General features: G+C 53.8%; 1 protein-coding gene and 1 long non-coding RNA gene across 5 annotated transcripts in view; one reads left to right on the top strand and one right to left on the bottom strand.

The window, feature by feature from the left end:
* Window positions 1–89: 89 nt before the first annotated feature.
* Window positions 90–6,004, bottom strand: LOC125117949 (uncharacterized). The gene is made up of 3 exons (XR_007132783.1): window positions 5,827–6,004; window positions 3,709–3,824; window positions 90–423 (listed from the first exon to the last, which is right to left on the bottom strand). It is a non-coding gene; the product is annotated as an uncharacterized LOC125117949 (long non-coding RNA).
* ARSD (arylsulfatase D) overlaps window positions 4,148–15,442 on the top strand; it is a 25,429-nt gene continuing 14,134 nt past the window's right edge. For 2 of the 4 annotated variants that reach the window (XM_047764135.1, XM_047764132.1), the window contains exons 1-7: window positions 4,912–5,264; window positions 5,803–5,952; window positions 7,092–7,213; window positions 7,407–7,529; window positions 11,176–11,599; window positions 11,971–12,107; window positions 14,313–14,447. In XM_047764135.1, coding sequence (XP_047620091.1) covers window positions 4,927–5,264; window positions 5,803–5,952; window positions 7,092–7,213; window positions 7,407–7,529; window positions 11,176–11,599; window positions 11,971–12,107; window positions 14,313–14,447 — 1,429 coding nt within the window. In that variant the 5' untranslated portion in view covers window positions 4,912–4,926. Of the gene's footprint in view, window positions 4,444–4,911; window positions 5,265–5,365; window positions 5,458–5,802; window positions 5,953–7,091; window positions 7,214–7,406; window positions 7,530–11,175; window positions 11,600–11,970; window positions 12,108–14,312; window positions 14,448–15,442 lie in introns of those variants that run through there. The other 2 variants (XM_047764133.1, XM_047764134.1) reach the window with 2 other exon arrangements.

Below are 15,442 nucleotides of genomic sequence, written 5' to 3'. Positions count from 1 at the left end.
GCCTGGGAACTTTCATACGCTGCAGGTGCAGCCCAAAAAATAAATAAATAAATACACATAGAAAAGAATCCCATACTGGGAGATAAGTGTGGGATGAAAGGAAAGACGGCTTTATTGAGGAAGCCGGCAGTCCTGGGGAGAAGGTAGACTCATGTCCCAACCCTCCACTCCCCAAGTTTTGCTAGGAGATGATACAAGGAAAAGAGGAAAAGGGTACCATGCAGAAGAGAGGGTGTGGGGGATGTGATCAGCTCAGGGACTCTCTTCTGATGGCCGGGTGGGGAGGAGTCAGCGCCACCCACCTTCTGGTTCCAGTGGGTCCGGGATCTCCGTGCAGGTGGGCAGCATGCAGGTAACGTCTTCAGTCTTTCAGTGTCTGCCAAACAGCTCCAGGCCATGGCTCTGAAACGTCATCTCTCAGCCCTGAGGAGGAACCGAAGGTCTTTGACTTTGTTGAAGGGAGAAATGACTCTTTTGTCCTGCTTGGTGGTTTTCCTGTGTTTACCCATTTTCTCATTTCTCCGGTTAAATGTATTCTTTGCCTGGAGTTCCCATCGTGGCTCAGTGGTAATGAACCCATCCATCCATCATCCATCCATCCACCATCCATCCATCCACCCATCATCCATCCATCCACCATCCATCCATCATCCATCCATCCATCCATCCACCCATCATCCATCCATCCACCATCCATCCATCCATCCATCATCCATCCATCCATTATCCATCCATCCATCTATCCATCTATTCACCATCCATCCATCATCCACCCATCATCCATCCATCAGCCATCCATCCATCCACCATCCATCCATCCATTATCCATCCATCCATCTATCCATCCATTTACCATCCATCCATCCATTATCCACCCATCCATCCATCATCCATTCACCATCCATCCATCCATTATCCATCCATCCATCATCCATCCATCTACCCATCCATCATCCATCCATCTATCCATCCATCATCTGTCCATTATCCATCCATCCATCATTGATCCATCATCCATCCATCCATCTATCCATCCATCATCCATCCATTCACCATCCATCCATCCATTATCCATCCATCCATCCATCCATCATCCATCCATCATTGATCCATCATCCATCCATCCATCCATCATCCGTCCATCCATCATCCATCCTCAGACATGTGGGCAGTTTCCAGCTCCCAGCAATTGGCAGTTTAACCATCAGACACTATCTCCAGTCCCAGAGGCTGGACATCTGTGGTCAAGAGTCTGTAGGGCTGGCATGTCTCCTGGGCGTGTCGACGGCTGTCTCCTCCCTGTGTCCTCTCAGAGCTGTCCCTCTGTGTGTGTCTGTGTCCTGACCTCCTCTTCTTCTAAGGACCCCCGTCCTGGGGGATCAGGACCCCCCGCCCTCGTGACCTCATTTACCTCCATCCCCTCTTGAAAGGCTCCAAATACATCACAATCCGAGGTCCTGTGTTTAGGGCTTCAGTGTCTGAATTCTGGGGACACAGTCCAGTTCAAAATACATCTTCTGCTGGCGGGGTAAGGGTTTGCCTCCCAAGAGTTCTTTCTGTCTCCAGATCCCAAAAACTCCCTCTCTGCAAGCCTGGGGCAACAGCCACCCCATGTTCTTACAGCCACAAGCACCCTCCCCTAAACCCATCCCATCACAGATGATGGATGGAGAAATTCCAGCCTCCAGCAGAAGAGGCTGCTTACATCCAACAACCACAGCCAAATCCCTCAGGCTAATTCTGCCCCAAGTCAGTTCCCCTTGGGGGTAAAGAAAGACTTGGTGACCAGGCGTGCATCCCTCCCCCTCCACCCCCTGGGGACCCCAGCTCTTACCCCACACCCATGGTTTATCCAACACCAAACCAGAGTTTTCGGCCAGCTGTACCCTGTGTCCTGGGCCCGCCAAGTCATCCCTGAGGCATTCAGCATGAGCTGTGCTCTGTCACCTCCCTGTGCAGCCCCGTCCACACTGGTCACTGATACTGTGAAGCCACTAGACTCTTCTAAAGTGAACTCAGAGCCACAGGACTCGTACTGCAGAAAACTCTTTTTCGTGGTTGCGTGGAGACATGACCAAGCCAAAAACATGAGATTAGGGTGTATGATTTCTCGTAAGTACAAAGAACACCAGGGAACCTTCCCTAAAGCAGGGCCTCCCCAACAGAAAAACTGGGTAAGTTTAGAGCTAAGGGTACATACATATTCCTGAAGGGCCATGGTGGTGTATGCATATTCATGAGGGGGCTCACATGGTGTGTGCATATTCATGAAGGGGCCTGAGCCAAGGAGAATTCAGCATAGAATTGGGGCAAAGGTCCATGGAGTCCAAGCTTTCTTTAGTGGACTAAATCACAAGGGTCAGAAAGGGTCACCACTGTCACCTTTAGATTCCAGCTGATTTGGTGGTTGAGCTCCCGGGGCGGGGCAGGGGGGTCGTTAAATGCTGCACAACAGCCCAAGAAACATCGAGGAGTCCTTTCCACTGATTTCTTACTTTTGCTCTTATTCTCTCGCCTGAGAAGTTTGTTCTTTGGCTCTTTAAGGTCGCTAATTACTGAGACCTGTTGAAGAGCAAGCATGGGGACCAGGCTTGGACCAGAAATGGCTCTCGTCTGTCCAAAAACCCCTGTCTGGTTCATTCTTAACTGCTTACACAAATTCCCCCAAATAGTACTTCTGGAGCCACTGGCTCCCTGGCCCCATCCCTCTTCCTAAAGGCTCATGCGGGCATGAGTTTTGTTGGCAGGCTTTGTCTGAGTGTCCGCCAGCCTCCTGTATGGCACATTTGGGGAAATCTCCCTTCCAAGGCTGAATGTCTTCAAAGATCAAATCTGGACCCAACTCTTTTTTTCTTATTTGTTTTCTTCCTTCCAATGCAGAATTTCTTCAAAGATCAAATCTGGACCCCACTTTTTTTTCTTGTTTGTTTTCTTTTTAGGGCTTCACCTGCAGCATATGGAAGTTCCCAGGCCAGGGGCTGAACTGGAGCAGCAGCTGCCGGCCTACACCACAGCCACAGCCACGCCAGATCTGAGCTGCATCTATGACCTACCCCAGAGCTCGCAGCAACACCGGATCCTTAACCCACTGAGCGAGGCCAGGGATCGAACCCACATCCTCACGGACACTATGCCAGGTTCTTAACACGCTGAGCCACATCGGGGACTCCTCACCACCCTTCATGTGGACCTACATCTGGACACCAGCTTCCTGCCCTCCCTCCAAGCCTCAAAGCTCTCTAGCTGTTCAGTATCTGCTTAAGTTCAGAACCCCGGGCTGTAAGGTCCTGCACTGGAAAGGCTCCTCTCAAAGGATCCATAACCCAGGACAAAGAGAGAAGCGATACAGATGCCCAAGCACGAATGCTGCTAAATGCATCACTGCAAAAAAAAAAAAATAAACCACTTGAACTTGCCAAGAAAAAAGCAAAGGTCTTTGCTCCAAAAGAATCTCCAGCCCTCCTGCTGAAGATTCCAAATGCAGTGAATTTGGGTGGAGGGGTTCAGGGCTCTGGGTTTTCAACACTCTCAGGATTAGGGGGGGGGGGTGTGTGTGTCGTCTTAGGGCCACACCCTTGGCATACGGAGGTTCCCAAGCTAGGGGTGCTGCTGGCCTGAACCACAGCCACGGCAACGCCAAATCCTTAACCCACTGAGCGAGGCCAGGCATCCAACCCGCTTCCGCGTGGAACTAGTCTGGTTCATTACCTCTGAGCCGCAATGGGAACGCCTCGGCCTCGGGGTTAGTCTTAAGGCCGCGCAGTCCCCTCTCCTCTGCCCTAGGCTTTTGGTCAGCACAGATTCCACGTGACCATGTGGTAGAACTGCAGAAATGAGAAAAGTCAAAAAAAAAGAACGGGTGAGCTGCTAAGGGGACCCGAGCCCGCCAGGCAGGGCGGCCCTCCCCCACCTCCCCAGAGCCCCGGGGAAGGGTCCAACTAGGCTAGCTCATTTTTAAACGCCCCTCTCTTGAACCACAGATTAGAAGCCTGGCATCCTGGACCCTCTAGAATCTGAATTGTCTTCCCGGTTGCCAGTTTGCAGGAAGCAGGTCCGAAAACGCTTCCTCCGTGAGACGGAGAGAGGGAGCTGCCCCGGGGCGGGGCGCGGCGCGGCGGGGAGTGAAGAGAGGGGGCTTACGCGCCCCGGCCAAGCGGGATTAATCAGCCCTTCCTGGGCCCCACTCTCCTGGGAGTGCCCGCCGGCGAGTGCCCGCCCGGGGAAACCTGTGCGCCAGATCCGTTCCCCGGAGGCCCCAGGAGTTTAAGCGGATCAGAGAGGGAGGTCCCTCCACACCCCCGATCGCCGCGCAAGTCCCTGGGCGGGTCCGGGACACAGGGCTCTCGGGGCAAGGTCCGGCTCTCGGGGCAAGGTCCGGCGCTCCGGGCCGCGCACAGCCATGGGACCCACCGCTCCAAGGAGACGCGCTGCGCCCGCCGCGAGGTGCGCGGGACCCTGGGACACGGTCCCCACTCGATCAGGGGACTGGGGGAGCGGAGTTGGGGGGGAGGAGCTCCAGAGCGAGCGTGGGCCCCCGGGAAGGCCCGGCTGTGCGTGCGCCTTGGTGTCACCAAACGCTGCTGGAGATCGGGTCTCTGCCCTGGACACACTCGGGGCGAAAGCTCTGGGTGGGTTAGTACTCCCCCAACGAAACAGGGGGCTGGGGGAAGCGAGGAGTAGAAAGGGAACACGGCCTATGGAGGAAGGGGAAGGGCCGCGAGGAGGAAGGGGACCTGGCAGGCCACGCCCCGGCAGAGCGCGGCCGAGCCCCTCCCCGGCTCTCCAAGCACTTCCCGTGCAACCTCCCCGTCCCCGAGTCCCGGGGGCGGCCGTGTCCCCTCCCCCACGCACTAAGACGCGCCATGTCCGAACCCACGTGGCCCCCTCCTCGGTACCGCCCGGAAACGCCACTACGTCCTCCTTCCAATGCTTTTTCGCCCCGCCCCGCCCCGCCCCCGGCCCTCCAGCCCGTGCGCGGCCTGCAGCCTGGAAACACTCGCTTCCCGGCAAAACAAAAATAACCCTGTCCTGTCCTGTGCACACGCTACCCTCACCCCCAGCTCCACCGAGCCACCTCCCGCTCTCCGGCCACGACCTGTCCCCACCCCAGTGCGGGACCCCATCCCAAGAGCGCAGGAGACCACCCCCCACCCCAGTCTCCGGACTGCGGGCGCACGGGGCAGCCCTGCTGGCGGCCCCGGGACCCCCTGGAGCTTCCAGCCCGGAAACCGGGATCGGGGCGCCTCGGGCCCGCGTCCCTCCAGGTGACGGGACTGGGAGAGCCAGGGACCCACCCCCGGGGCCGCCCCAAACCTCCGTGACGCACCGGCGCGGGGCCCCAGCCCTCGCGAGTCACGGGCCTTTCAAGTCCGAGCTGTGACCGTTTGGTCCAAACAGCTGTGCCCTCGCCGCGTCCTGTCTAGCGTCCTTGTCCTCCCACGCGTATTCTTTAAAAATGTAGGCCTCCCTCTGCTCCGACCCGGGCCCGCCTCCCCCGTGGCGGCGCCGGGGCTCCGGGGGCGTAAGGCGCGTTCAGGACACCCGGAAAAACGGGCACTGCCTGTCGCAGCCCGTGCCTCAGTGAGGACTTAACTCAAGTGGCTTCATTCCGAATTTTGGCCGACTGTGACTTTCAAAACACAAAACTGGCCGTTCCAAGTTTTCTGCGGCGCGCGTTCTTACGCCAGCCCTTGGGACAAAGAGACCCAGAGCGGGAGAGAGGCTAATCCCAAAATCCGGCTTGAAAGGCCGACTTTTCATCCCAAATGAGGACCCCCTCCCCCTTTTTGTTTTTCTCTCCAGGGACTCGTTGCCCGGTCTACTCACTGTGTGTTTGCTTCTGCCGACTTGCGCATCCAAAGCAGGTCCCGCCTTTAAACCAAATATTCTGCTGATCATGGCGGACGATCTGGGCATCGGGGATCTCGGTTGCTATGGGAACGACACACTGAGGTACCCTGGGCTGGGGCTGCGGGTGGGGTGTGTGTGTGCTCACGCGGGTTTGTGTGTGTTAAGAACCTGACAAGTGGTTCCCCCGTCCTGGCTCCGTGGTTAACGAATCCGATTGGTAACCACGAGGTTGCGAGTTCCATCCCTGGTCTCTCACAGTGGGTGAAGGGTCCCGCGTTGGCACACGCTGCGGCTTAGGTCACAGACGCTGTTCCGTTCCAGGTGGCTGTGGCTGTGGTGTAGACCGGCAGCTGTAGCTCCCATTTGACCCCTAGCCTGGGAACTTGCATATGCCACAGGTGAGGCCCTAAAACGCAAAAAAGCAAAAAAAAAAAAAAGGTTAAAAAAAAATTAGGCCAGTGGGACCTAATTCAATTCTGAAGCTTTTGACGCTAAAAACCCACCTCGGAAGTTGGGGAGAGCTACTGCCCCGTGGGAGTCACCGGGTGGCCTTTCTTGCGGGTGGGAGCCCAATGATGTTGGGGCTCCTGCTTGGGAGACTATCCCCTCGGCTTCTTGGCGTCTCACTGCTGCCGGCTTTGGGACCTAACTTCACCGCCTTGTTCCTGGGTGGTCCCTCTGGACAAGCTGATAAGAAAGCCTGCTGCTCCTTCCTCTGGGGCTCGTGGGAAATTCAAAGCACAGCAGCCCCTGCTGGGCGGGACCCCTCATCCTGGCCCTGCGCCCGCACCCCAGGGAAACCCCAGGCCACTCTCCTGTCCAGCTCTCTCGCCATCTCACCTTGTGGGAGCCCGTCGTGCTCTCCCCGGAAAGCAACCTCCTTGGGTGACCAGGAAGTCTCTCAAAAGCCTTTTGGGGGGTATGTGCGTGTGTGAGTGTGTGTGTGCGTGCGCGTGCGTGCGTGTGTGTGATGGATCATCAGCCGGCCCCTCTGAACCAAGCTTTTGGGGGGGTGCGTCCAGCGGCCCCACAGGGGACACAACTCAAGTAACTATAAAGCCTAGAAAAGTCCCTAAAAATAATAGGGACGCAATCTGTCCCAGAGCCTTTCAGCGCGGGGACGCGCCTAAGCGCACGCGTCGGCTCACACGGCCCCACGAGCCACGCGCCCCCCCTCCCCGCCCCCGACCGTGACTTCTGTGTCGCTGTGTGTCACCGTGACGTCTGTGCGCCTTGCTCAGGACGCCGAATATCGACCGGCTTGCGGAGGAAGGCGTGAGGCTCACCCAGCACCTGGCGGCCGCCCCCGTCTGCACCCCCAGCCGGGCCGCCTTCCTCACGGGCAGACACGCGCTCAGATCAGGTCGGTGGAAAGGCGCTGCGTCGGGCCCGCCTGTGCCCTGTTAGGGGGTTTCCTCCCGCTGGACAGTGGTCTCCCCAACTTGTGACAACCCAGACCCACTGCAGCACGGCAGAGCGTGCTTGGGCAGGGGGGCAGGGTCCTGGGGGGCGAACCTCTCGGGAAACCACAGCTGCCTCTCTCCTCCGCTCCCCAGGCATGGATGCCACCCACGGGTACCGCGCCCTGCGGTGGAATGGGGGCTCAGGCGGACTCCCCCAGAATGAGACCACCTTTGCCAGGATCCTGCAGCGGCAAGGCTACGCCACAGGCCTCATCGGTGCGCACATGGTGACGCCCAGTCCTTCTGTGATGGGGAAGTTTGGGGATCAGAAGCACCTGAGTTCCTGTGGGGCGCGCGGGGATGGGGGTTCTGCCTCAGAGCCCAAATTTGGAGTTCCCGCCCTGGCGGAGTGGAAACAAATCCAACTCGGAACCACGAGGTTGTGGGTGTGATCCCTGCCCTCGCTCAGTGGGTTAAGGATCCAGCGTTACAGTGAGCTGTGGTGTAGGTTGCAGATGCTGCTCGGATCTGGCATTGCTGTGGCTGTGGTGTAGGCTGGCAGCTGCAGCTCCAATTCCACCCCTAGCCTGGGAACCTCCATATGCCTTGGGTGCCGCCACCCCCCCCAAAAAAAAAGAACCCAAATTTGGCACCTGATCCCCCTGATTCCTCTTGGTTGGAGACTTGTCCTTGAAGACTCATTTGGTGTTCGTTTTTTTTTTTTTAATTTTTAAAATTTTTATTTCTTTTTAGGGCCACACCTGCAGCATATGGAAGTTCCCAGGCTAGGCGTTGAGTCCGAGCTACAGCTGCTGGCCTACACCAGTCATAGCGACGCCAGATCCAAGTCACACCTGCAACCTACACTGCAGCTTGTGGCAACTGGGCACCTTAACCCACTGAAGGAGGTCAGGAATTGAACCCCCTGAGCCACCAGGGGAACTCCTGAAGAGTCATTTTTGTTCAAACTCTTGTGCATTAGGTTCTTTCCTTCTCTGGACAAATCAATGTCCTCTTGGGATTGGCCCCAAATTTCCTGGGGTTATCTTTCCCTCAATGGCCACACCCCATCTGAAAACCCTGAGGCAAAAAAAAAAAAATCAAACAGAGAGTTCCCATTGTGGCTCAGCAGGTTAAGGACCCCACGTGGTCTGAGGGTTTTATCCATGGCCCCGCTCAGTGGGTTAAGGATCCAGCATTGCCGTGAGCTGTGGTGTGAGTTGAAGATGTGGCTTGGATTCCCAGTTGCTGTGGCTGTGGTGTAGACCGGCAGCTGCAGCTCTGATTCGCCCCCTAGCCCGGGAACCTCCATATGCCGCAGGTGCAGCCCTTAAAAAAAAAAATAAAAAGAAAGAAAGAAAGAAAAAATCAAAGGGCAGAAAACTTTGCAGGTGGGAGGTCCTTCCGTTGCATTTTCTTCTCCACAATCCTCACCCCACCCCAGTGTTTTTGTTTCCTTAAACAGGAAAGGGTACATAGATCCCTGCAAGCACAGGTTCCTACAGGTTCTGGAGATGGCTGGTGAGTGGGGGAGGGGGAGGGGGACCTGGTTTCACTTCTCCACTTGGCATTTGGGGCAAATCGCAGGTCAGAGCCTGTTCTGGGCTGTTCTGCAGCAGGCAGGTGAGCTGGCTGAGGGTTTGCGGCACAAGGAATTAACAGAACGTGCCACAGACAACGCAATGCCTGGATCTTCTTGGGAATGTGAGACACGGTTTTTCTCCTGTGCTCCCTCTAGGGCAGTCAAAGTTATTGCCTTCAGAAAAAAATACCTCTGAGGGGGTTTTGTGCAGCAGTTAGTGGAGGAAGCCTGCTACTTCTGCTCTGTCCTGGGTTGTTGAAGAGCCAACTTACCTTATAAAGTTTTTTTCTTTTCCCCACGGGCATGGCACGTGGAAGTTCCTGGGCCAGGGATTGAACCTGTGCCACAGCATCGACCAGAGCCACAGCAGTGATGATGCCCCATCCTTAACCTACTGTGCCCCAGGGAACACATTATGTTTTTTGTTTTTGTTAAATAATGTTTTTATTTTTTATTTTTATTTATTTTTTGTCCTTTCAGGGCCGCACCCATGGCATATGGAGGTTCCCAGGCTGGGGTCTAGTCAGAGCTGTAGCTGTTGGCCTATGCCAGAGCCACAGCAACTCGGGGTTCGACCTGTGTCTGCGACCTATACCACAGCTCATGGCAACCCCAGATCCTTAACCCATTGAGCAACGCCAGGGATTGAACCCACGACCTCATGGTTCCTAGTCGGATTCGTTAACCACTGAGCCACGATGGGAACGCCTACTTTTTTTTTTAAGTTAAAAAACAAAATCAGAGTTCCCGCTGTGGCACAGTGGTTAACGAATCTGACTAGGAACCATGAGGTTGCGGGTTTGATCCCTGGCCTCCCTTTGGCAAGGATCCGGCGTTGCCGTGAGCTGTGGTATAGGTCACAGACATGGCTTGAATCTGGTGTTGCTGTGGCTAGAGCTCCGATTCGACCCATACGCCGAGGGTGCGGCCCTAGAAGAGACAGAAAAAAAAACAAAACAACTATTACATTTTGTAAAATTATTTAATAGTAGAATGGTCTAGGGTTGCAATCTCTTTATGCTAGAGGCTCCGGTAAAGCTCCAATACCTTTAATCCCCAAGTCAATATCCTTATGTGGATTCGTTCATTCACAAAGCGTAAAGGGTGCCTTTACACGGCAGTATTGTCAACCCGTTGGGTGTGTTTCTATTTCAAATTTCTATTATTCCTTTTCTCTTTCAAAGGTTGCCTTTTCGTTGGAACATCCAAATTATTCTCAGAAGGTGATTCCTCTCAGATAGAGCCCCTTAAGGGTATTTTTAAAATTTGTATTTTTATTATAGTTGATGTACAGGGTTGCGTCCATGTCTGCTGTCCAGCAAGGGACCCAGGCATATGTAGATGTCCATTCCCTTTCTCGTATTCTCTTCCATCCGGGTCTATCCCAGGAGACTGGACAGAGTTCCCTGTGCTGCCCAGCAGGACCTCACGGCTTCTCCATTCTCAATGTCCTCGTTTGCATCTACGAACCCCAACCTCCCCGTCCAGCCCACTGCCTCCCCCTCCCTCTTGGCAACCACACGCCTGTCCTCCAGGCCTGCATCTTTTTTACTGTGTAGGTAGGATCATCTGTGCCGTATTTTAGATTCCACATGAAAGTGATATCATATATTTGTCTTTCTCTTTCTGACTGACTTCCCTTACTGGGAGAATCTCTAGTGGCATCCATGTGGCTGCAAATGGCACGATTCCATTCTTTTTTATGGCTGAGTAGTACTCCATTGTGACTATGGACCACGTCTTTACCCCTTCTCCTGTTGATGGACATTTCGGTGGCTTCCATGTCTGGGCTATTGGACATCGTGCTGCTGTGGACATTGGGGTGCACGGATCTTTTCGAATTAGAGGGGAGGCTTGAGGAGTTTGTCATATCAAGGTGGTTTTATATACACTAGTTTATCCATTCTATATATACGGCTTTGCATGTAGGAACCCCAAACTCCCTGTCCATCCCACCCCCCATTCCCCCTTGGAAACTGCAAGTCTTTTTTTTGTTTTGTTTATTTATTTATTTATGTATTTATTTCATTATTTTTTTTTGTCTTTTTGCCTTTTTTCTAGGGCCACTCCCATGGCATATGGAGGTTCCCGGGCTAGGGATCAAATCGGAGCTGTACCCTCCAGCCTATGCCACAGCCACAGCCACGCAGGATCCGAGCCGCGTCTGCAACCTACACCAAAGCTCATGGCCCCGCCGGATCCTTCACCCACTGAGCAAGGCCCGGGATCGAACCTGCAACCTCATGGTTCCTAGTCAGATTCATTAACCACTGAGCCATGACGGGAACGCCTGTTTTATTTTGTTTTTTTTTTTTTTAAGTGTCTTGCTTTCCTTTTCAGGAAAATGGCACCAGGGCGTCAACTGTGAATCCCGCACTGACCACTGCCACCACCCCCTGAACCACGGGTTCGACTACTTCTATGGCATGCCGTTCACGCTGGTCAGCGAATGTCACCCAGGCTGGCCCCCGCAAGTGGCCGTGGCCCTGGGGGGGCGGCTTTGGCTCTCCACGCAGATGATGGCGCTGGGGGTGCTCACGGTGGCGGCCGGCAAGACCCTCGGGCTCGTCTCCGTTCCCTGGAAATTAGTCTGGGGTGCGGCCAGCCTGGTCCTGCTGTTCTTCGGCTCCTGGTTCGCCAGCTTGGGGTTCATCCGCCGCTGGAACTGCATCCTCATGAGGAACCACGACGTGGTAGAGCAGCCCATGGCTTTGGAAAGCACGGCCCGGCTTCTGAGCAGGGAAGCGCTGTCCTTCATCCAGCGGTAATGACACGATCCCGTCGGAAACGGGAGCTGAGTCCTCCGAGCGTCTGCGCCTCGTTTTCATCCGTGGGGTTGCATCAAGCAGATACGTTTGAGGAACGCCCACCTTGGGAGTTCCCTGGTGCTGCCGCAGGTTAAGGATCAGGTGTGGCCACTGCTGTGGCTTGGCTTCGATCCCTGTCCCCAGAACGTCTGCATTTCATGGGCGCCCCCAAAAGAGGAGAAGGAGGAGAGGGAGGAGGAAGAGGAAGAAGAAGGAGGATTCCTCATTCGCGGGCGGACTGGTTTCCAACACCGGAGCCTCTGCTTCGAGGTCATGGCCCATAGGCGATGCTCCGACACGTGAAAGCTGCTTTCCCTTCTTCTTGCAGACATAAGCCTGGTCCATTCCTGCTCTTTGTTTCCCTGCTCCACGTCCACGTGCCCCTCATGACCACCAGAGAGTTCCAGGGGAAAAGTCAGCACGGCCTGTATGGCGACAACGTGGAGGAGATGGACGGCCTTGTGGGTAAGTGGAAGCTCGGCCGCGCCGCGGCCCCTCCTGACCTCACCTCGACAGCGTGACAGCAGGTGGGCTGTCTCGCCAGGAACCAGAATGAAAGACAGAGAAGAAGAAGGGTCTTCCATATCCTTCGTGTGCTCCTTCTGGCTTTCCCATTTTATTTTATTTTATTGATTTATTTACTTATTTATTTTTAGGGCTGCACCTGCGACCTATGGAAATTCCCAGGCTGGGAGTCGAATTGGAACTCCAGCCACCAGGCTGCACCACAGCCACAGCGACACGGGACCCGAGCCGCATCTGCAACCTACACCACAGCTCATGGCAACGCCGGATCCTTCACCCACTGAGCAAGCCCAGGGATCGAACCCGCAACCTCATGGTTCCTAGTCGGATTCGCTAACCGCTGAGCCACGACGGGAACTCCCTTTTTCCCAGTCTTTTCCGTGATGGTTTATCACAGGATATTGAATAGCGTTCCCCGTGCTCTCCAGCAGGAGCGGGTTTAGATCCATTCTCTATATAACCCCTCGCCTCTGCTAATCCCCACCTCCCAACGGATCACTCCCCCTTGGCAGCCACAGGTCTGTTCTCTCTGGGAGTCTTTCTCTGTTCTTTAAGGTCATTTGTGCGTATGTTAGATTCCACCTAGAAATGGTCTCATGTGATACTTGACTTTCTCTGGCTGAGTCACTTCACTTCCTCTGAGAATCTCTAGGTCCTTCCATGCTGCTGCACGGCTATGACTTCATTTTTTTTAACCACCCCCTTGCCTTTCCAATTTCTTAGGCTACTTTTACATAAACTCGTCTTTCTAAACTCTGGGATTTAAAGCCACCATGGGGAGTTCCCCTGTGGAGCAGCAGGTTAAAGATCCAGCGTTGTGTGTGACACTAGTGGCTCAGGTCACTGCGGTGGCTTGGGTTTGATCCCTGGCCCGGGAACTTCCGCATGCCATGGACCAGCCCCTCAAATTTTTAAAAATAACAAAAGCCATTCTGAGCCATCCCCCAAAGTAGACCATTAATGCTATTGTGCAATGGCCTAAAGTCACTTTTCTTCCATGGCTTCGAGAAAGCCTGCAGGAAACCAGCTTCTCTGAGGAGGTGACCCTTAAAACGTGGACGTGGAAATCCTTGCAATTTATCATAGCACATGCTGGGACCTGCAGGGTGCGACATAGGGCCAGGGGAAGAGGCCAACACCCCTCCAAATAGGAGGGCGGATGACACAATGTTTGCAAAATACTGCATTTTCACTGCTGCCCACGCCCCCGGGGGAGGGGGGTGAAAAATCTTTACTTTCTGTGTTTTTCACGTCCATGGGTCCCCAGGCGGGAACGTGACTGCTTGGTTTACAGACAGCTGCCTGCACCTGCTGTGTCTTGACTCCCTTTGGCCAACACACACAGATGCTCAGGGCTCTGGCTTCCTGCCGTGTAGACAGGCACTTCCCACATCCCTCTTTCTCACCATTTCCCCTTGCACACACTTTTTTTGGGCCTCACCTGTGGCATGCAGAAGTTCCCAGGCAGGGATTGAACACCGGCCACAGCAGTGACAACGCCGGATCCCCAACTGGCAGGCCACCAGGGAACTCCGCATACACGCCTTTTTTTTTTTTTTTTTGACATGTGTACACGTGCAAACAGAGCATTTGGAAACATTCCATGGGTGACCTACGGGCTTGACGTGTTTCTTCTATTTTCTATATTGGTGACGGCTTTGCAAGCAAGATTCAGAATCCTGCAGGGTCAGAAAGCATAGCTCTACCATCCCACGGGGCGCTTACATGGATACTGATGGTCTCCTGGTGACTGTGGTTCCTTTTTTCTTTTTTTTTTCTTTTTTTTTGTGGGGGGGGAGCCACACCTGCCACATATGGAAGTTCCCAGGCTGGGGGTCGAATCGGAGCTGCAGCTTCAGGCTTACGCCGCAGCCACAGCAACGCAGGATCCGAGGCACGTCTGCAACCTACACCACAGCTCACGGCAACACCGGCTCCTTAACCCACTGAGTGAGGCCAGGGATCGAACCTGCGTCCTCACGGTTACTAGTCGGGTTTGTGACCACTGAGCCACCCTGGGAACTCCCTGTGGTTCCTTTTTCTTAACTGGCAAGCAGTGACATCTATTCAGAAAGTGGGGTTGTGTTGAATTCGCAGATGCCGTTTTATTGACGCTGCCCTGACATGTTTCATTGTTCTGTAAAGGGGACATTCTTAACGCCATCGAAGAACATGGGTTGAAAAACACGACGCTCACGTATTTCACCTCTGATCACGGGGGGCACCTGGAGGCAAGAGATGGGCACGTCCAGCTGGGCGGATGGAATGGGAGATACAGAGGTAAGGCCGTCGGGCTTCAAGGACAGAAACATGAGCAGTGAGAGGCCATCCACCAGCATGGTGTCCATCAAGATGCAAGTTTGATCCCTGGTCTCACTCAGGGGGGTCAAGGATCCCGTGTTGCTGTGGCTGTGGTGTCGGCCGGCAGCTGTAGCTCCGATTCAACCCCTAGCCTGGAAACTTCCATATGCCGCAGGTGTGGTCATAAAAAAAAAAAAAAAAAAGTATTTTCATAGATATTCTATTGGAAGTTATTATAAAACATTGGTTACTTTTCCTGTGTTGTATAATAATCCTTATAGCTTATTCAAAGGGAATTTCTTCGAGTTCCTGGTGGCCTAGTGGTTAAGGATCCACTGTGGCCACTGCTATGGCTCAGGTTCAATCCGTGGCCTGGGAACTTTCACAGGCCACAGGTGTGCCTCCAAAAAAAGGGGGGGAATTTCTTTTTTTAAGTATAGTTGATTTACAATATTGTGAGTTTCAGATATACAGGATAGCGATTCAATATTTTTATAGCTTATATTCCATTTAAAGTTATTATAAGTCTCATCCCAGCTCCCAGACGATAAAGCTATGTCCATTTCATACCCTATTGAGTGCCATGTTTTTGCATCCATGTGTTTTTTGGTTGATGCTTTTGCCGTTTGAAATGCCCCCACGCACGGTGCGAAAGTGCTGTCTACCGCTTCTAAGCACAAGAAGGCTGCCATGTGCCTGACGGAGAAAATGCATGTATCGGATAAGCTCAATGTGAATAAGTCAGCAATATCTATTTAATCAGGTGTCTTGAAACAGAAGCGACACAACAGGGTTATGTACTGACGGACTGATGAAAATACAGTGACCAGAGGCTCCCAGGACTCTAACTCCAACTTCCTCCTAAGAGTCAAAGCTCTGTTTTCACTAATTCAGCAGCTATAGTGACTTTGTGGACAGAACAACTGGGAAAAACGAGAAAACCACCAAATGATCTTTTTCATTTGGGGACACAC

This window comes from Phacochoerus africanus, chromosome X, assembly GCF_016906955.1.
Source record: "Phacochoerus africanus isolate WHEZ1 chromosome X, ROS_Pafr_v1, whole genome shotgun sequence".
Taxonomy (NCBI): domain Eukaryota; kingdom Metazoa; phylum Chordata; class Mammalia; order Artiodactyla; family Suidae; genus Phacochoerus; species Phacochoerus africanus.
Note: the sequence above shows the minus strand (reverse complement) of the source record. Positions and strands in the feature narration are given on the sequence as shown.